This window comes from Malaclemys terrapin, chromosome 3 (assembly GCF_027887155.1).
Source record: "Malaclemys terrapin pileata isolate rMalTer1 chromosome 3, rMalTer1.hap1, whole genome shotgun sequence".
NCBI lineage: Eukaryota > Metazoa > Chordata > Testudines > Emydidae > Malaclemys > Malaclemys terrapin.
In genome coordinates, this window is record NC_071507.1 from 95,468,363 (window position 1) to 95,490,542 (window position 22,180).

At 39.5% G+C, this 22,180-nt stretch overlaps 1 protein-coding gene across 2 annotated transcripts in view; it reads left to right on the top strand.

Moving 5' to 3' along the window:
• Positions 1–22,180, top strand: part of LOC128833814 (nesprin-1-like) — a 161,728-nt gene that overhangs the window by 100,828 nt on the left and 38,720 nt on the right. Inside the window, exons 37-43 of one of the 2 annotated variants that reach the window (XM_054021965.1) lie at positions 893–1,127; positions 1,996–2,190; positions 8,109–8,234; positions 9,194–9,349; positions 12,729–12,887; positions 13,432–13,598; positions 20,807–20,969. In XM_054021965.1, coding sequence (XP_053877940.1) covers positions 893–1,127; positions 1,996–2,190; positions 8,109–8,234; positions 9,194–9,349; positions 12,729–12,887; positions 13,432–13,598; positions 20,807–20,969 — 1,201 coding nt within the window. Of the gene's footprint in view, positions 1–892; positions 1,128–1,995; positions 2,191–8,108; positions 8,235–9,193; positions 9,350–12,728; positions 12,888–13,431; positions 13,599–16,448; positions 16,618–20,806; positions 20,970–22,180 lie in introns of those variants that run through there. The other variant, XM_054021966.1, reaches the window with a different exon arrangement.

Genomic DNA, 22,180 nt, shown 5'->3' on the forward strand with positions numbered 1-22,180 from the left:
CGCAGAAGATGTAAGTAAAGCAGCTAAGGTACTGATTGGCCATGTCTTGGTAATACAATGCTGTGTCAGCACAATACTGGGTTTTTTAATGTAAATTATTCTCACTTACTCCTCCAACTTGTCATTTTTGGGAACAGAGCAGCTCCCAGGCTGTTTCTGCAGGCTAGAATGCACATAGTCCCTGTCACCTTCCACAATGACGTGCCTCCAAAATGCCCCCTATGCCAAGGGGGCGAGCAATGGGTGGTATACAGCCAGCTACACCTGCTTTATGTCATTTGGGAATTACACTATCCCAGGAGAACCGCCACTGACTCTTCATATCTGTTTTCTACCCACTTTGCACCACAAATGGGATGGAGTGAGAACCACCATGTGGCTAGAATTAAATATTAATGATGAAACAAGTAAAAATCAACACACACCACTAATGTATATGGAATGCTTTTGCTGTAGAGATGCCAACCTTATCCAAACTGTACTATATATCAGGACTTGCCATAAATCCCTCCCCCAGTACAAATGTTAATGTTTGTTTCCTACTTTGAGATCAGTGATAGGTGTCTTTCATGCCTAGATTTGTCTGAGAGAGGGTTGTGAACTTTCATTGGGTTTGCCAATAATTTTTACAAAGATTTCAGTTTGGATTAAGATGTTTTCCTTGAGAAGAGAATTACAGCCTTTTGTTTCTGGCTATTGTCCTGGAATGTGGTAGTTTTAGATCCTAGTTGAATGTTAGCTGCCATGTGAAAGAGTAGTGCATCCCTTTCTACTAGGATTTTATAGATAGCTGTCAGAAAACATACATTTTTCAGCTTTTCATTTATTAAAGAAATGGATCAAAGATACAGTTCTTACCCCAGGTTTGTATTGTTTGTTTGTTCTCTAATAGGGATGAGTTTAATCTGAAACTGACGCTGCTCAGTAATCAATGGCAAGGAGTGATTCGCAGGGCACAACAGAGAAGGGGAATCATTGACAGCCAGATCCGCCAATGGCAACGTTACAGAGAGATGGCAGAGAAACTACGCAAATGGCTGGTGGAAGTGTCCTATCAGCCAGTGAGTGGACTGAGTGGTGTTCCTATTCCACTGCAGCAAGCCAGAGCCCTGTTGGATGAAGCGCAAGTATGTCCAAGACGTTAAAATACTTGTATAGTCCTTTTCCCGTATGCTTTAATGTTTAGTTGAAAGAGGTTTTGTTTATCTTAAAAGTGTGCTAGAATCGAATTAACTACAATAGTCATGGATCAGTGGAGTCCAGCCACAGAAATATTGGACATAGTTGTTTTTCACAGTAGAGAATAGACTTAGTAGCATACCTCAGAAAGAATGAAAGCTCGATTTATAGATCTAAAGAAATCCCAGAGACATAGTGTTTAACAAAGACTATGCAAGCAACAGCTGAGGATTTCCTTTCACCAGTTACCTATTTCCTTGATTCACAACTGACCTCCCAGTGAAGTCTGTATGTGCTCCTATATGGTTCTTTTAATTAGTCTTTGGTCTTAAAGACATACCAGAGCTAAGATAATGTTTAGAAGGCCTTGATCTCTCATGCTGTCCATCTTTGTGCAAAGTCAGACAAATCCACTTATTCGCTTGGAATTGGCAGAGCTGAAAATAGCAGTGCTGATGCACATACATGTCTGCTGTGCTCTTCACAGCAGAAGTCAGAAGAGAGGAGCTTCTCCCTTGCAGAGTTTCTGAACTACTCAAGTGGAGGAGGAGGGGGGGGAAAAGTCAGTTTTCTCATCCCCACCACCCTCAAAATCTCTGTGTGCATTGGGGATGGAGAGAGGAAACCTTCTGTCTAGTGACCTACTGGTTGAACTGTAAAACAATGCATTTGGGTAGCAGCCCACTGTATCTAAGCTAAGATCTCTCATGTAGCAATGAAAAATGTATTTTACCAATCCTGGCTTTAGGGTCACTTACACGTAATAACTCACTGGAATTAAAAACAAGATGCTAACAAATCCTTGGCTCTTTGCAGCTTAGAGAGAAAGTTCTCCTACGGCAACAAGGGAGTTACATTTTAACTGTGGAAGCTGGGAAGCAGCTGCTGCTCTCTGCTGATAGTGGAGCTGAAGCAGCCCTGCAGACAGAACTCACGGAAATTCAGGAGCACTGGAAATTAGCCACCGTTCGTCTTGAGGAACAGAAGAAACAGCTCACCTTCCTACTGAAAGTAAGTGCACGTGCTGAATGAGTAGGCACAAAACCACACACAATAACTGTTATGGCATAGTGAAGAAGTGTAATCAAGAGGAATGATCACAGGCCTTGGCATCAGGAATTCCTGTGTATTAAATCTTGCTTTGCCAGTCGCTCACTGTATAAACATGGGCAAGTCATTTAACTACATTGCCTCATTTTCCCCATCTATAAAATAGGAGTAATAATACTTCCCTCTCTTATGTGACTATTGTGAATATTTACTAGTTAGTGTTTGCACAGCACTGATGTGTAAAGGTCTATATATGTATTAAGTATTATACTGATATTTTAGTGAACATTGCAGAAAGCATGTGCATTTTATTTTGCAACATTATGATTAGTCATTCCACGTATACATTGTATTACAAATATTGCAAATCTCCCCCTTCAACTCAAATGCCAGTATATGGACTTACCTAGCCACCAAGTAATCTAGTTTTCTCTCCAGCGTCTTGACTACTCATTGTTTAAGACAAATTTCTTAGATCTTGGAGGAGAGACCATTAAAACATGTTTTAATTTAAGCAGTCTCGAAAATGCATGCTAAGCACTCAACATGCTAGACTGGAATTTAGCCACATCTTTCATCTATTTAATGAATGGAAATGGGGCATGTCATTAAATTCCCATGATGAAATATTTTTGCACCTGCAGCACATTGTTGACTCTCATTCAGTTTGTGATCCACTATAACCCCCAGATCTTTTTTCAGCAGTACTACCACCTACTCAGTTATTCCCCGTTATGTAGTTGTGCATGTGATTTTTTTCCTTCCTAAGTGAAATACTTTGCGCTTGTCTTTCTTGAAATTAATTTTGTTGCATTCAGACCAGTTCTCTAGTTTGTCATGGTCATTTTGAAATCTGAATCTGTCCTCCAAAGTGTTTGCATCCCCTCCCAGCTTGGTGTCATCCCCAAATTTTATAAGCATACTCTCCACTCCATTAAAGAAAATACTGAGTAGTGCTAGACCCAAGATTGACCCCTGTGGGACCCCACTACACCCTCCCAGTTTGATAGTGAACCATTGATAACTACTCTTTGAGTATGGTCTTTCAACCAGTTGTGCATCCACCTTATAGTAAATTAATCTAGACTGCATTTTCTTAGTTTGTTTATGAGAATGTGATGTGGGACTGTCAAAAGTCTTACTAAAATCAAAATGTCTCCCTTCTAATGCTTCCCCCATGGATTTAAGCCAGTATCCCTGTCATCTTCTAGCATCCCCCCACCTGACAATACAATAATTTCAGATGCCTTCCTGTTTGGCTGGGGAGCTCACGTGGATGATCAGACAGTAGAGGGCATTTGGACACCTCAGGAGACCAGAACATACACACATCTTCTGGAACACAGGGCAGTCCGAGAATCTTACAAATCATTTCTACCACTCATCCATGTTCTCAGATCCTCATAATGTTGGACAGTTTAACAACTGTAATCTCCATAAACAAGCAGGGAAGAGTGAGATCAATCCCCCTGTGTATAGAAGCGGTCACCTTATAGAACTGGTGTATCAAGGACCATATCACCCTATTGGCTACATGCCTTCCAAGAGCCCAGAATTTGTTGGCAGACAGCCTAAGCAGGCATTTTGCCATTGATCACGAGTGGGAATTATGTGATTCAGTGGTGAACAGCATTTTGGGCAAACAGGAAGTACAACAAATACTGCTGCATGGGAGCTCAAGGTCAGTACTCCAGGGGTGATGCTATACTACTGCCTTGGATAGATCACTTCAGCTGTTCCGTCCTTCTCATCCCACTACTACCTCAGGTTCTATGGAAGATTCGACTGGATAGGGCACTCTCATCGTCCTCAAATGGCCCAGGCAATTCTAGTTTTCAAGTCTTCCAAAAATGTCATCCCATCCACTTAAAAGCATTTGGCCTTTCTCTGAACTTAAGGAGAATAGCAGATTCAGACATCCCAACCCATTTCATCTCATGCATCAAGCTTAGTATGTTCCTGCTCTGAAACTATGCAACTCATTCTTAATAGCAGAAAGGCTTCCACCAGAAAATGTTACCTGCTAAGTGGAAACATTTCTCTCTCTGGGCCAAACAAAACCAAATATCCCCAGAGACCACAATATTCCCTCTTTTTTAGACTATCTTACTCTTGTGACAGCAGGCCTTCCTCTTAACTCACTACAGGTTTACCCGGTGGCAGTCAGTGTATGTCATCCAACATCGGGTGTTGTTTGATTTTTTTTTTTCCCTCACTTTTGAAAGGTCTGTCAGAAACTTTCCTCCAGTAAAGAAACCAGCCTCTCACTGGAATCTTAACTTAGTGCTTTTAGCACTCATTAAGCTACCCTTTGAACCCCTAACTAAGTGTTCCATGTCTCAACTGTCGATAAAGGTTGCCTTCCTCATTGCCAACACTTTGGCCAGAAGGGTAAGTGAACTTGGGGCCCTGATGGCCAATCCATCATACACAATATTCCATAAAGACAAAAGTTTTTCTCTCTGACCACAACAAAATTCACTCCTAAAATAATGACAGGTTTCAGAGTAGCAGCCGTGTTAGTCTGTATCCGCAAAAAGAAGAACAGGAGTACTTGTGGCACCTTAGAGACTAACAAATTTATTAGAGCATAAGCTTTCGTGGACAGTGGGCTGTAGTCCACGAAAGCTTATGCTCTAATAAATTTGTTAGTCTCTAAGGTGCCACAAGTACTCCTGTTCTTCTTTTTACTCCTAAAATAGTTTCAGAATTTCACATAAACCAGTTGTTTCACTTACCCATATTTTTTCTGAAGCCCCATGCCTCTAACCAGGAAAGGAGACTTCATCCCATTGACATGTGACAAACACTGGCATTTTACCTGAAGAGAACAAAATCGTTCAGAAGGTCACCTGGTCTGTTCATTGCCATAGCAGAATGAGTACAAGGACAAGAATCTCCAAGTGGATCTCTGGCTATATCATATTCTGTTACCAGTTGGCGCAGTCTCCTCCCTCACCCAGGGCAAGGGCTCTCTACAAGGGCAGAAGCAGCCTCAGTAGCATCACTTCACATAGTTGCCCTCCAAATATTAAGCAGGAGCACCTCTTGGAGTTCCATCTTCATGTTACACCTCGGCTGAGGCATTCTTTGGGACAGTGGTTTTGGAAGCAGTAATCCGCCTGCATCGTTGCTCCCTCCTTCTCTTTGAGTACTGTTCGTCAGTCACCCACAGTGGAATCTCTTCAAAGAAGAGAAAGTGACACTTTATTGTGTAACTGGAGTTCTTCAAGATGTGTGGTCCGGGTCTGTATTCCACTTCCCACTCTCCTTCCCCTCTGCCTTGGTTTTTGGCAAGATTCATGGTAGGAAAGAAACTGGAGAAATGGTCAGTCTGCCCCACCCCTGACATCCTCAGTGAGGAGCATGAGGAGAGGGCACAGGCACAGGCCAACGGACACTGCTAGCAAGAATTCCCCCATTTCATGTTCATGGAGCACAAATGAACCCAGAATGGTATACAGATAGGGACCACGCATCTTGAAGAACTCCAGTTACAGAAAGGTGAGTAAGTTCTCTATCCACTGGGCCCTGGCTTCAGTCTCCTTTCTCAGCTACGCTGGAGTTTTCTCTACCAGCTCCCATACTGAGCCCTGGCCCCTCGACTGAGCCTTCCTGAGGTGTCTGTTCTCCTACAGACTCTGGCTTAGGACCCTTCTCCGGATTCCCAGTGGTTCCTCCCCTAAGACTGAATTCTCTCTTTTATGAGGCCCTGGTTCCATAAAGTCATCACCTGATGCCTCTTAGTCCCACCCGTCTCGCTGAGAAGCAACTAATTGATTACGACTTGGGTTCAATAGATGTAACTAGTTGGCTCTTAACCATTTTTCATAATCTCTCTAGTTTTGTTATAAGTAGGAGGAAGCAAAATAGTTCAAGAGAGCCAAACCATGTTTGTTTTGTAAAAGCTCAAATAAATAATTCTCTCTTTCCAGCCTCCTTCCTCCGTACCCAACTTCCACAAACTTTGCCACTATGTCATCAAATCTCTTACCAGGTCTGGAAGTGTCATGCACTTGAAGTCTTCCTGGTAGTTAGGGAAGTCTAATGGATTCTGAAATCCCTGTGATCAAGCAAAAATATGTAACATGACATTCACACATGGAGAAGGGGAAGAAACTTAGAATGAGAGTTGTACGAACAGCCTAGTGCCAGCTCACATTAATTTCAGGTACCTGGGTCCCTTGTTGCACAGTACCACAAATTGGAAGGTCTGCTATAACTATATACATTTATTTAAGCAATTATATAATGTAATATTTTCAGATTCTTATTAATTGTACATTTTAGTATGTAAGAAAATACTGAGTAATATATTGCTTATTTACTAGATAATTAACTTTTGCTCATGATTTGTGTCAATCTGCATTAAGATGGTAACTGGGATTTAATTATACATACAAAACAATTTTTTTATTTAAATGTTTTACGAGATTATGATAAGTTTAGGCCTTAATGTATTTTGTATTAAATTCAGATTTCATTTTAAACCGGTTCATTTTTTTAAAAGAAAAACTTATTATGATTTAAATAAAAAATTAATCTGAATACAAAAATCATTGATGTTTATCCACCATAGTTATGACCTCATTAAGACAACAGAAATGTCAGCAGTGGCAATGGAAGTTCTTATTGAAGATGAGTGGTGCCTTACATTTCAAAACTTGAATCTTTAGATAGTTAAAAGTGTGCATCAAAAACTCCAGTAAAAATACATGCATGATGACGACTTATGCCACTTATGAGAAATTTTGGCTAAACAGCTATAAACAAGTGGCACTGCAAGTAAAATCCATCCACATAAACTCCCAAGGCATTCTTTTTCATGCATTTCACTGTTGAAACCAGCAAGGTCTAATGCATTCAACAACTTGCACATGCAACTTTACAGAGCATGTATCTAGTTTATTCATTATGTGATATTTAGAAATAGCCCTGATATTGAAATGTTAACTGGGTCTGTGCTTTTTGATGGAATGATGCATTTGCCTTCCTCTTGCTTACTACATCATCTGAAGATGGTCGAAAATCTGTAAACAGAAGGAAACTTGTAGTCTATGACTGCAAAGTCTTTTTGTTTTATTTTTGAAAGCTAATGTGACAGCAAAACTCTTTCTTATGCTGAAACTCGCACCCAAAAAAATTGTATAGAAATAGAATCTTACCACTTCAAGGGAGAAATCAGATGGGGTGTTCCCTGTATTTTTAACTGTTTCCCCTCCCCCCCCCCACTTTTATCTGCTATCATAAAAAGGAATTTGTGAAGCTAAGTCCTGGCCTCTCTAGTATCATCCAACTGACATTCTGCAAAAGAAACGTATAGTTGTACTCCTCTGAGTTCTTTAGTCTGGTCAATTCCTGCAGTATTTATGTATGTCAGCTGTTATCTACTAGGATTTTAGTAGACTGAATGGGATTACTTCTTCAAAGTACAATGGGTTGCCTAATGAAGTCATTCCTAAGGGACGCATGGAACCCTTTTTGGCAGAGAGAAGCAACATTGCAAGGTCAAAATCAGACCTTGAGAACTCTGTGGCAATAGAAGAGGTTTAGTTTTTCCTGCTGCTAGCATTGGAGTACAGCACAATAGACAATATGCTCTACTGGTGCATGCCATCCAGACTCTGAGACTTGAATATTATATTAAAAGGGCTTATGGAGACATCCTATTATGCAAATATCCTCACCGCTTGTTGATATTGGTGCCATGAGTGCAGGGGACTGGACTAGATGACCTCTCGAGGTGGCTTCCAGTCTAATGATCCCATGATTATTTAGTCAGCTTGAGTGATTCAGGATGATGAGCCTCTTTCCACTCTCTCCCCTCCCCCCTCCCCTTCATCTGGAATAAAGTCTAATAATAATTGTTCTTCTTTCAGGACTGGGAAAAATGTGAAAAGGGCATAGCAGACTCCCTGGAGAAACTAAGATCCTTCAAGAAAAAGCTTTCTCAGCCATTGCCCGATCACCACGATGAGCTGCATACAGAGCAGATTCGTTGCAAGGTAAAGCACTCTGTTAAGCACCATCTGATCTGCAATTTGCTTGTCTTGGAGCATCTTTAGCCATTATAAGCCTTGGCATTACTGACTATATACACCAGCAGCCCATAATTACTGCATGTGCAATTTCCTGCCTGTGTCTGCATGCACATTTTGTGTGTGCATCTGTTCGTTAGATAGTGTTTGCACAGCACTGATTAATGTTTGTGCAGCAGTAGGAAAATATAGGGCCTGTCTTTAATCTCACATTGGTGTAAATTAGGTTACATCAATGTAAAACCAAAGTAAATTGGATCAGAATTAGGCCCATAAAGAGCTATAAAAGTGCTAAGTATTGGTGGTTCTTTTTAGTTTAGAAGTTCTTACTGCATGATTCTTTTAGATGAGACAAGTAAAAGTTCACAGATTTAAAACCATGTAATTTCGATGCTCTTTACTCCTACTCAGGATAATTGTATGTCACAAACTTTTATCCTGCATTAGCTGCAATTTAGAAACAAACTGGGAATCCCAATCTCATTCTTCCTTTCTTAAAATCAGAGGGTAAACATGCTGCAGACTGCAAAGGGATGGGCCCAAACCAAAATCTTGAGTCCAGATAGCCCTGAACTTTGGAGAAGTTAGACTCTGGGATTTTAGTTTAGACCCATTTCAACTTGTTTAAGGGCTGATGTATCTTGCTGTATCAGTTTTACTACCAATGGGACCTCCCTTCTAACTCTGGAAAAAAAGAAAGACCACATGTAAGACAGCAGTTATAAATAATACTATTAAATATAGTTGTAACTCTCCATCTAAACATTGGCTCTGTTAACAGACTTGGTTTGCTTGATACAATAGGACTTCAATGCTAGGGCCTATGGTTAACAAGTAAACATAACTTTGTATAATACAACTATTGCCAAACCTCTAGTAGCATAAAGAGCTTGATTTTTTTTCCCATGCATTTTTTTTTAAACCAGGAGCTAGAAAATGCTGTTGAAGGGTGGACGGATGACCTTGCGCATCTGACACTGCTGAAGGAGACTCTAGCTACCTACATCAGTGCTGATGATATCTCAATCCTCAACGAGCGCATTGAGCTGCTGCACAGGCAATGGGAGGAGCTGTGCCACCAGGTAAATGTGACACTGAACTTGGATGTGATTATGCACATGAAAGGGGCATAGGGACAGCTGAATGTGGTTAGTAACTGTTAGAACAGACAGGTACCAGCTGGATGACAAACTGGCATTTGAATTTGAACTGAGACTCATCCATTTGTAAGGTATAATTTCATCAGTCTCCTAATGCAGAGGTAGAGCTAAGGAAGTAGAATTTGGCATGTCAAATGCAAGCTTTATCCAGAGGAACAACACACACTTTTGACAGTGGGGCAAGGTGGGAAATATTTTCAGCCATACTGATTTACAGATATTTAAAACAAAAGAGTGGAGAAAATACCCACTAAAATTCAGGAGTTAGCAGATGTAACCTTAAAGTGATCACTCACTTAATAGCAAACTTAGAGTGGAATAACCAAAAGTCTGCCCATGAAATGGAACAATAACCAAGAAGATTGCTGGAAGGAAATTGTGACTAACCTAATAGTTAAAGGATGTGTACAGTATGTGTCTGCAATCTCTAAACGGGTTCATCCTTACATTCCTGGAGACCAACTTTTCTGGTGAAATGTCCATTGAAAGCAATGGCCATGCCAAGACAAACAAAAGAAAGAAAGCAGGATTATGTATTTTATTATAATAGCAGAACATTTCCTTTTAAAAACTTTGCTTCTCTGTGGAGCTAAGATTAATAACAGTCCAGTGTATCTTCAAGTATTTGCTTTAGTTACCACTAATATTTCAAGATTTCCTGTAAATGATCACTTCACTGAGCCAGGGAATAAACAAACTCAGAAAAAACTATATTAAAGATAATGTTAAACTTATGGCATAATTGGCCCACAGGAATACAGAAGAAACAGAACAGCATCATTGGCTTGAGGGAGGTGGGGACAAGATAGTCTGATGTGAGAAAAAATCCACTATACCTTGTACTCTGTTGATACACTTTTCCTTGTGTTTAAAAAAAAGACTACACATTTCTCATTCTCTTTGGCTTGGCTGCCCGCTTAATTCCTTGGCACCATGTGGGAGATAAATACACAGTGCTCCCAGTGCATTTTATAGTTGCTGCTTATGCTTAGAAATCCTGGCTCCAGACTTAAAGTTGCCACCTATCCCAAATTTTCCAGATTGCCCTGATTTTACTTGTGTACTTCAAAATGTTTCGAGCAGTGAAGAACCATTTCACTTTCAAAAGACAAACAAACAAACATTGTAGATCAGCAAAACATAGTTACATTGTGCCAGTGACGTGATATCCTTTCTCATTATGGTATGGTGCAAACAAATCTGTCCTGTAGGATAAACATTAAAAGGTATCAAAGGAATAGACTTAGTTTTGGAAACCTGTAGAATTCCAGTTGGGCACTCAGACTGGAGGATACTTTTCCTGTCTTTTGAATGAAGTTGACAGGGTCATGAGAGAGACAATTAAGCAGCATTCATGGGTGAAAAGCTTTCATGCATCATAAACTCTCATGAAACAAAGCAGAAGTTGAACTGGCTGCATGTTGGTGAATGGACTAAAAGACCTTTTCCATATAGACTCTGATTGGTTTTCCCAGATTCCTGCTACACACCTTTCATGCTAAAGGGGAGGGCTGATTAAAGATTGGAGGTCTTAGTCGAGGGGTAGGCAACCTATGGCACGCGTGCCGAAGGCGGCACACAAGCTGATTTTCAGAGGCACTCTCACTGCCCGGGTCCTGGCCACCGGTCCGGGAGGCTCTGCATTTTAATTTAATTTTAAATGAAACTTCTTAAACATTTTAAAAACCTTGTTTACTTTACATACAATAATAGTTTAGTTATATATTCTAGACTTATAGAAAGCGACCTTCTAAAAACATCAAATTGTATTACTGGCACACGAAACCTTAAATTAGAGTGAATAAATGAAGACTTGACACACCACTTCTGAAAGGCTGCTGACCCCTGTCTTAGTCTGTTATGTATCAGAGGGGTAGCCGTGTTAGTCTGGATCTGTAAAAAGCAACAGAGAGTCCTGTGGCACCTATAAGACTAACAGATGTATTGGAGCATAAGCTTTCGTGGGTGAATGCCCACTTCTTCGGATGCATCCGAAGAAGTGGGCATTCACCCACGAAGTCTTAAAGGTGCCACAGGACTCTCTGTTGCTTTTTAGTCTGTTATTTACATATTTAACCTTCCAGGATGTAACCAAATGAATGAGGCTTTTTTTTTCTTGTTCAGTAGTTGGGTGTTACCACAAAAGGAAATGTGCTGTCATTTGTATCTGACTTTAAAAGTCAAAAGCTTCAGTTAGAAGAGCAGTAAGTTGTATACAAAAGAGCAGGTGCAATGCTCATATGATCAGTGGAGCTGATGTAGAGTCAGAAGCAACTCATATTTCAGATGAGGAGGAAGAAGCTGTAGTAAGTAGGATGCCATTACATTGTAGCCATGCGATTATCAGAAATTTTGACAGGAGAGATTAGTTTACTGTAAATACTGTGTTTAATATTCTTTCAAGTCCTCTTCATATGTGCCCAAATGTCTTGTAATTCACAGTTTGAGATGGAAATATTGTTCTTCTAATTTCTTAAATATACAGCAGTCTCTTACTTTTCAAGTGACGTGTGACAAGCCTCCATTTCCTGTGTATGCTGTTGCTTTGTTCTCTGTTTCAGTCTGCACTTATCGCCTGTTCATTTCTGTCATAGCATTCTTTAGCCCTTGGGACTCTCTGGTCACGGAGTACCAATGTTGCAAAATTAGAAGCACTCACAAAATATGTGCATGTGGACACAAGCATGGAATTGCACATGCATTTGCAATTTCTTGGTTTATGAATGCTGCCTATCTCATCTGTGCACACATTTTGCAGATACAATTTACATACCAATTGTTTATAGTTTGCCCATACCATGTATGCATCCTCCTAGACATCCATTTGGTTTGCAGTCTTAAAAATGTCATTGTTCTAAGGGTCAAGCATCTATTTTGTGCTAAACAATCTGTCTCTGTTGGGATTTGTACTTCCAAATAAAGAAACAAAAGTATCAATGTACATTGTAATTCTTAATAAATGAAAATATTGACTCTAAACACAAGGAAAGGGCTATTTTTTAACTGTGCTATGGAAACCTGAATTAAAGACCACAGGTTTGTATCTTATGAAGCAAATTATATTTAGAGTATACTCTTCTCCGTGTGCCACAGGATCTGGCTACCGGCATCCTGAGATTAATGCTAACCTTGAATTTATAATGAGGCATGCAAGATTTTTGTAGCACAACTCCCATTTACCTTAATGGCAGCCAGGTAGCTAAAACTCTTTGCAGGGCTGAGAATTTACCTCTGAGAATTAGTGTGTTCTCATCTACTAACTGTACTCTCTTTTATTGACTCCCTCTGTAAACATTACAAGATCTCCTTGCGTCGGCAGCAGGTGAATGAGAGACTGAATGAGTGGGCAGTCTTCAGTGAGAAGAACAAGGAGCTCTGTGAGTGGCTGACACAAATGGAGAGTAAGGTCTCTCAAAATGGAGACATCCTCATTGAAGAGATGATAGAGAAACTCAAGAAGGTAAAGTTCTTTTGGTTTTATATGTTTAAATACTGTTATGTGCAGCTTTTCTTCTTCTCTTTCTGGGTTATCAGAACTTGAATAATCTGGTACTACCTGTGTTATAGACAGAACACTGTATTAAATGGGCCACTGGTCTGATCCAATATATGGCAGTTTGTATGTTCCAATGAGAATTTTTGTCAATGTTTTTCTCTAATTATGTGCCTTTTCCCTGTGCTTCTTGAAGTGGATTTCTCAAAATACAAAGAAATACCCCAAATGAATACACCACCAAGAAAGGTGAATGCTTTACTAAATGCCTGATCACAAGTGTCCGTAACCACTTATGAATTATTATACATGCATTTGCAAAATATTTTTCTTTCTTTTGATTATTTATGTTTATATGGTGGTGGTGTTTACAAGGATTTGTTCATTCACCAAACTATTTCCAACTTAGTATTAGACACTGCTTATGTTTATTCTAGTTCTTCCAGCAGCGCTGAGCTGAATGTGTTCTGAATAAGCTTCTTGATCTCTGTGATTCCTCTTTGCCATCTAGGATTATCAAGATGAAATTGCCATGGCCCAAGAGAATAAAATCCAGCTCCAGCAAATGGGAGAGCGTCTTGCCAAAGCCAGTCATGAGAGCAAAGCATCAGAAATCGAATATAAACTTGGCAAGGTCAATGACAGATGGCAACACCTTCTGGATCTGATTGCAGCCAGGTAAAAACAGCTGCTTTGTTTTTAAACATTTCATGGAATAGAATCCTCTATTGGAATTCATAAGGCAGCTGAGTTCCTAGCTCAAGGAAGGACTCAGAACTTTTTCTTACCTGTCTCCACCCACTCCGTCCACTTAACTGTGATCTGTAATTGCTCTCAGCCTACATGCTTGGTTGAACTTATCCTTCCTGATCCACTGTATCTGCTTCAGGAAGTTAAAAACCAGTATCTATTAGGATGACCAAGACTGGCTGCAGTCAGAAGTGTAGTGTCTTCTGGTCAAGGGTGGTCATTTAGGTTGAAAGGGGGTACCTAAAGCAAGACGTAAATCTTTAGTTTTCTTTAAAGGGCAGCATAAAGGGTGCTAAGTGAATCACTTTTAAAAATCCTACCCAAAGGACAGTTTATGGCAGGTGGTTTAGTTTTTCTATCTGTTTTTAGATTAGTGAAGAGGGAGAGAGAGAAAATAATGTAGACATTGGGCCTAGTAGCTTGCAAAAAAAAAAAAAAAAAAGTTGTTTGCAGTAGGTTATCTACAGAAGTATATACTGTGCCCATGCGATTCTCGGTTAGTTCATGAAGAATATTCGTTTACATTTCTAATGTCCATTCTGAGCTGTCATGCAACTACTCTCCAGCTAATAGACAATCATTTTTCCATAGCTTTGGCTATTGTGTCTGTACTCTGCAGTATAAAGGATGTTCAACATGTTGTTTGAGTTTCCGTAACTTGAAAGATATTTCTATCTGTACCAATTCCCAGTGTCCTATTTGCAGCAATTCCTTTTACATTTCTTTCTTTATCCAGTAGGTTCTGTAAATATGTTTGGTCACTTCCCCGACCCCGGTACTACAATATTCCTCCTCAGAATTCTGTGAGTGTGGGGAGTCAGTGAATTTCACAGTGGCAAAGCCATTAAGGGGTACAGCTCTTTTAAGATGAAGGTGGCTGTGTTTTGTTTTAATGTAACATTATTCAGGAAGTGACATCTCTTACGGACTAAAAGTCTGTTGGTTTCAGAGGATGTGGTGTCTCACCGGGTCTTAAGCAAAACAGTTACTTACCTTAATTCTATACTTTTCTCTTGAAGGCATTTCTAATGTTTAAACATAACTATGCCCAGGCCAAGCTTTAAGAGGTTTCCAGCGAGAAGCAATGGTATATGCAGATGGCAAAGTGTACTTCTAGATATCTGTCTGTTACGGATTAGTGTTCTACCTTGGGAGAGTGATCAGGGTCTCAGGATTCTATTTCTCAGTGGTCTTTTCAGCTGAGCTGTAAAACTGAATTGTTATACACTTGTTGAACTTCCCATGCCATTTTCCTCAAGTACAGAGTGATAGTCCTCGCCATAGATTAATTTGTGTGATTACAGATTTCCCTCTATTTCCCAGTCAATTTCCGTTGGATACTTTCTTACCTAATAAATTTAGTGTTGCCCCTTATCACCACAGAGCTGGTTGCATTTGAATTGTGAGTGAAGGGATCCCTATGTGAAGTTTGTATATCATGTGGCTAAACTTGGAGTAGTGAATGGCTCAAAAGATTGCTGAAGGAATAGAGAGCTTGTGCCAACTCGTCTCTGGCCCAAGTGGGTTGTGACTTATCTAATGTCTGTTGGTTAATCTGTTTGAAATGAGCTTGTGATCTAAGACCAGTTCCTAGGGAAAGATGCCCACATCTCAAAAACCAGTTTGTAAAATACATTGGATGAAATTTGGAATATCAGAGTATGTTACTATTTTCATACATTCAGCTGGAAAATGCAGCTTATTTTTGGCACTGCTGACATTATAGTGCAAATTCTGCATTCTGGATCCTTGACAATATTATTATTAACTCTGTGCATACATTCTCCATGTTTCTGCTCTCTCTGTCAAGCCAAGGCCATCTTTTGCTCGAATGTGCTTATTGGTTTGTTTTCAGCTGCCATCCTCCAATGGGAAATACCTATTTACAGGAAAATAGAATACAGAGTCCTAGTGTGATGGTCCACAATATTAGAGAAACAAGGTGGGTGAGGAAATATCTTTTATTGAACCAACTTCATTTGGTGAAATAGCAAAGCTTTCAAACTACACAGAGCTCACCCACTTTGTCTCTCTTAGGAACGCAGACTCATAGTATGTTTGTTTCAGAAGATGAATAAGAATATAATATATTTTGGCTACATAACATTTTATTTGTGTTTTTAAATGACATCTCTTGTATTAAAGACTCTTGATTTTAACCTCTGAACAGGGTAAAATGTTATGTTCTGTTGTTTACAGCAAGTTGTTCTTCCTGGAGAAAATATTTCAGTCAGAAAATTATTTTTTCATGCCATTTGGGGTAATAACTTTAAATATTCCTTCTAGCCTATTTTCTTTTTCAGCAGCATATTTCCTTTTCACTTTTTCTTCACCACCCTCTGACTCCTTCTATGGAAGGGAGGGGAGGAGAAGGGAGAACTCCCCAGAAAGACAGCTGCCTCTCTACTACAGTGATTTCCCATTTCTGGCCTCTCATGGTTGGAAAGTTTTCTCCCTACAAATTGTCCATTATGATAAATAGGCCAGCTGCATATGTGCACAGTAAAGGAGTAGTGTGTGGCTGCATGCTTTATACAGGACTTTTCTTGGGCAGTTAAGTTTACAACTGAAGGTCTTCGCCCCCCCACCCCCCCTCCTTCCTCCCCTTCCTGACACTCATGGCCTACATTCCAGGAGATCAAGCCTGGCGCATGTTGATGAATGTAAGTTTTATTTAGAAACATGACCACTTGTCCCCGCTTAGTCTCATGTTAGCAGGCCGGGTCTACTAACATTTGTTTGGAATGTGAGCATTTTTATACGGTACTCGCAAAGGCAAGCTTGCCTGTATCACAATCTGCTGGGCTACAAGCTTTTGGACTGCAAGTTCTTTGGTTTTAGTACTGGCAAGTTTCATGGTGGTAGGAGAGGATTTATGTGCTGTGAGGATGGCAGAGGACTACAGTGTTGATTCAGACCTCCCAGACTGCAATTGCGATGTCACAAGGCAGGCAGCTATTTACTTTTCTTATGCATTTCTTTGGAATTTGTTATAGCTTGCTGAGGAACTAGTTGTCATAATATTAATCCATAGGCATGCTGCCTTACCGAAAAACTTTTTTTTTCTGCCCAGAATTTTAGTGTTGTTGATGAGTGTTAGGAAATCATGATGTGCTTTGTTGTATTGCTATAATTCTGGGATCCTCAAATGTTTGTCTTAACTGAAAACAGCCTGACCACTACTAGTAGGTGGTTAAATTAGGCTGAATGAAACCATAGACCTGATTTTACTACTGTTTTTAATACAAGATCATGTAAACATGTGAGAGGATCCACAGGGTTGTAATTTACTACCTGCTGTTTGTGTAATCAAGGGGGCTTGGCTACATCCAAAAGTCAAAAATACGGAGAGGCTCTGTAAAAGCACTTCCAGCAGTAATGTGTGCTAAGCTCATCCTTCATGTACATATTATTAAAATGTTTGTAGCCAGATAGATCTTTGTAGCTTAGTTTTGAACAATGTATATAGTTGGATTGTAAGATTTTTATTTTTTGTCAAATATTCTCCCTGGATTTTTTTTCCATCTTCTATTTTTTCACAATATTTTTAGTGTAAGCTAATTTGTGAGTTGTAAAATTATTTTTCAGTAAAGATAAAAGTATTGAATCTGAAGAGTAAATGTGGCATTTTCAACTACTCATTAGTTACTGAACTTTGCAAGCTAAATTTTTTTTTTTTTGCATTTCTCTATTTAATTTATTTTAGATGATGAAAGAATTTTACAATATGTTCAGGGGCATACATAACATTTCCCATGGTACTATTCCCCAAACAGAAGCATTCAAGTATGAATGAAATAGTGCACTTGCATTATGTTCTTGCAATATATTTGCCTGGATTTTGAGAATTCAAGTATCTCCAAATGGGTGGAGTAATTGTTTCTCATTGTTTTCTCCCTCTTGAGTTGGAATTCCAGTGTTTTGCCACTCTAGTTTGTTTGAGCTTAGATATGACTGTAGACATTTTGTGCGAATGATTAACAGCTAATTAAAACTATAAGCTGGTGATAGATTCAGCTGATATCACATTTTTGTGCATACTTTTTGTGGTTGGTTTTTAAGTTAATGTTAGTAACCAGCTGTCTAATGACTAATACTGAAGTTATGAATTCTGTACGATATACTGTTGTGTGTTTATGGGTTAGTATATGTTTAGACTTAAAAGCAGAATTTAAGCTTATCTAGTTTAACTCTAGCTAACTGTTTGAGTTTTAAAAGACCTTCCACATTGTTTTCAGCTCCAAAATATTTTCTGAGTATTTTTCTTGGTTTGAAATTGGCTTTTAAAAAAGAATCATGTTGTTTTCCTTTAAATATTAAATTATACCAGCAAGTGTAATGAGCTAACTTAAACTTTCAAATGTTTTCTGATTAGCAATTAACTGCAAAACTGAGCAATTGGATTACATAGTATTTTCCTTCCTGAGCAAGGACAAATGCCTGAGATTTATATGGGCTACAAGAAAAGTACAGCAAGCTTCAGGGACTTCCTGTACTTATATGTCAGGCTTGCTAAATTTATACAACCCTGCTTAAACCTGCCATGTGATAGTTCCAAGCATCTAATTTGAATTGGGAATCCTTGTTAGCAAGCAGGGGAACTCAGCCAAAGCCTCTTACAGTAACACGTTTAGTGGGATTTTCCAAGAAGAATTTGCTTTTTTTCATATAATGCTATTGCAAATGAAACCCCAAAAGGGCACAGCTGCATTTTGCTCAGGGGGCTGCAGACCCCCCCATATGTAGACTCTATGCAGCCTGCTCCCTGCCTGCCTGCTGGCAGAACTCCATGAGTCCCACCATCTTTCAGGCCCTGTAGGGGCCGGATTTTAGACTCTTGAAGAATGTAGAAATAAGTTTATTGAAAAAAAAAATATTGCCTCTGCTACATGCACAAAATATGTAGTTGTGCACGTGCAATTAATTTCAGTGGGTGGCACAAAAGAGCTTAAAACTTCTTATATGCTCAAACTAGAGGGGGCGAATAAGTAGGTGCACATGTAAGCATGTTCCACCGCATAAGCATGCAGATATGTTTTCAGTGTAATTAAAGACGCATATTGAAGTTATTTGAGAGATTTACACATTTGATGAATAATTAAAAAGCCTCTTAGAGCCCTACACATGGATCAAAATCCCATTGTGCCAGGCACAAACACAGAACAGAATGACAGAACTGTAATGATTTGCTTTTAACCTCCTAAAGACTAGCGAGATGGACCTAGGCCACAAAGTTTGCATTCAAACTTGCCCAGATTTCAAAGATACTATGATCTGATTTTTTTGGAGGAATCATATAAGCTGAAGTCCTGAAAATAGCTCTGTGTGGTGCACGCTTATTACATGCTCTGCTGTGAGTGGTGGAATCGCAGTTCCCCAGAAGCCCCTGCTTGGAGGCATTGTGTCTGAAGCAGGCCCTGTAATTCCAGGAGAATACATAGCAGCAATTACTGCTGAACCCGCTAAACCTTTGGTGGTTTTCAACCTTTGTTCATTTGCAGACCCCTAAGAAATTTCAAATGGAGGTGCCAGACCCCTTTGGAAATCCTACACAGTTTGCAGACCCCCAGGGGTCCACAGACCACAGGTTGAAAACCACCGCTCTAAACAGAGTGAAGCATATACTGTCCCTATGCCAGTTCCACTCCACAAAATAGTACACTAGTAGGGATAGGACTAGGACTAGGACTCTGCCTCTCACACACTCTCTTTGGGATTTTTAACACTAACAGCACAGCCCTGATATTTGTGGAGACCAAAAGGACTATCCATAAATTCCAAGGCCAAAATGGACCATTGTGATCATTTAGTCTGACCTCCTGTATAGCACAGGCCAGAGAACTTTGCCAAAACAATTCCTAGAGCAGATCTTTTAGAAAAACATGTAACCTTGCTTTTAAAATTCTCAGTGATGGAGAATCCACCATGACCTTTGGTAAATTGTTCTAATGGTTAACATCTAACCATAAATACTTATGGAATGTGGTTAGGTCTCTCTCATTCTCCTATCTAATGTGCTCTTGAAAAGAAAGCTGATTGGTGTCCTTGGTGATTATTGTTGCATAGCAAGGTTACCAGTCCTGTTACAACCAAGAAATCATTGTGGGGGCAGATTCTGCTTTCAGTTACATACCAGTGTAAATCTGAAGTAACTATTACAATCCAGTGCAAGTTAGAGTAGCCCTTAAGATTGGGGAAGGTAGAAGAGTGGGTTAGTGCTGTGGCTCTCAACCTTTCCAGACTATGGTACCCCTTTCAGGAGTCTGATTTATCTTGTATACCCCAAGTTTCACCTCACTTAAAAACTACTTGTTTACAAAATCAGACATAAAAATACAAAAGTGTCACAGCACACTAATACTGAGAAAGTGCTTACTTTCTCATTTTTACCATATAGTTATAAAATACATCGATTAGAATATAAATATTGTACTTACATTTCAGTGTATATTATAGAGAGCAGTATAAACAAGTCATTGTATGAAATTTTAGTTTGCACTGACTTCGCTAGTGCTTTTTATATAGTCTGTTGTAAAACTAGTTGAGTTGATGTACCACCTGGAAGACCTCTGTGTACCCCCAGGAGGTCTGGGTTAGTGTACTAAGCTCTGCTCCAGCTAAGGACCGAGCTCACTATCTCTAAGGGCGAGAGAGTTCAGTCTTTAGAACTTACAGGTGAATAAGTCTTATTAGATGCATGTAGTTCAACACCAATGCAGGTCAATTTCCTTTTGTTAATTGCAATAGCTATTTACTTGTAATCTGACCAGGTGTCTACATTAGTGAAACAAAAGGCACAACTAATTTAGATGGATTTTTTTACACTGACCATATTAAAATACGGTTTCTTTCCCCAAAGCAAGCTTTGATTCCACTGGCAGAGATACAGAAGCCTATAAAATCTCTGTGTGTGGCCTCTGAAAATCCTGAATTTCTGTTAATTAGAAATACTGGGTTTGGACACTATTTATATGCTAGTAGTGCTGTAAGTAGTAAGGGGAAGCCCTAGATTAGCAATTCTGTTGTTTGAGTGTGAAGTTAAGTTGAATTTCTTTCCCAGTGAAAATTCTACAGAAGTGATGCCTTATAAAGGCTGTTTAATGATGTGCACGTGCTCTTGTTTCTCTTTTTGGCAGGGTGAAGAAGTTGAAGGAGACCCTGGTTGCTGTGCAGCAGCTGGATAAGAACATGAACAGCTTGAGATCCTGGCTCGCTCACATTGAGTCAGAGCTGTCCAAACCCATTGTCTACGAAACCTGTGATTCCGAGGAGATACAAAGGAAACTGAATGAGCAGCAGGTAAAATACAAAATGAGGTAGAAGAGTAAAAAACCTGACACAGTCACCACACTGGCAGTTGCACTATGGTGTGGGGAGACCCAAGTAAAGTATACCCTTGGGCTGCCGGTATCCAGCTCAGTGTTGAAAGAAGGCACTGATGCAGAGAAGATGCCCTTAGATTTCAAGGCAGATAGTGCTTATTGCATCAGTCTGGTAGAGTCTTCTGCTGGCTTTGACATTGAATCTACAAGGAGCTGTTTGATCCTGCCAGACAGAGGTAAGGTACCATGATGTTATGTCCAGAATGTGGGTTACTGTTGTGGTTGAGGTTTTTTCTTTGTTTTTTTTAGTATATAATGAACTACCGTCCATTTCCAGAATTAAAATGAAACCATACTGTAGTGTTCGCTTGCAAGTTTTATAAGTGCTTGACATTGTCCGTCTTTGGACATGCCTTCTGATTTTGTTTTGTTTTGCAGTTCATAAACATGTTTGAGTCCCTTTGCATGCTGAGTGGCATGAGTGATACAAAACTGATGTTTAACTTTAAACTGATTTGCACTGTGCAAAGCCTGCACACAGTGCTGGAATGAAGCAGTTCATGCTGCAAATGGGAAAAGTGGGATGAGGCAGATAATTTCTTTTGTTTGTGTGTGTGTGTGTGTTTGTTTTTTGGTTTTTTTTGGTAGTAGTAGTTTTTTACATTGTACTACACTGTTGGTATGCTTCCCTTCCCCTTTCCTGCTAAACTATGCACCTCCATCACAACTTAGGAAAGAGTAACATCAGTTTTGCAAAGTAAAGAAATACATGTTTCTGTACATATTTTTGTTACTCTATGCCAGTTCTGTTTGACACACTGGGCAGAAATTCTGTTGCCTGTCACGTAGCAGATTGCTTTCTCGTCAGTTATTTCTTGGCAGATTGGTCGCTGACTGATATCAGTGCAGTTTGTGATGAGCATGTGAAAAGCAAAATAACACCTTTCCTTAACACACAATAAAGTAGAGAAGTTTAATTTTTTGTGGGGAGAAAAGTACTGTAACATTTTGCAGACAATTGATTTATAAAGCATGTAGAATGACAATGTAGTGCAGTGAATAGAGTGAAAGTCCAAAAACTAAGAATCTCCTCAATTTTAATCCTAGCTCCTCAACTGACATACTGTGTGGCTATGGGAAAAAGCTTTTTAACTTCTTTGTACATTTCACTATCTGTAACATGGGGTA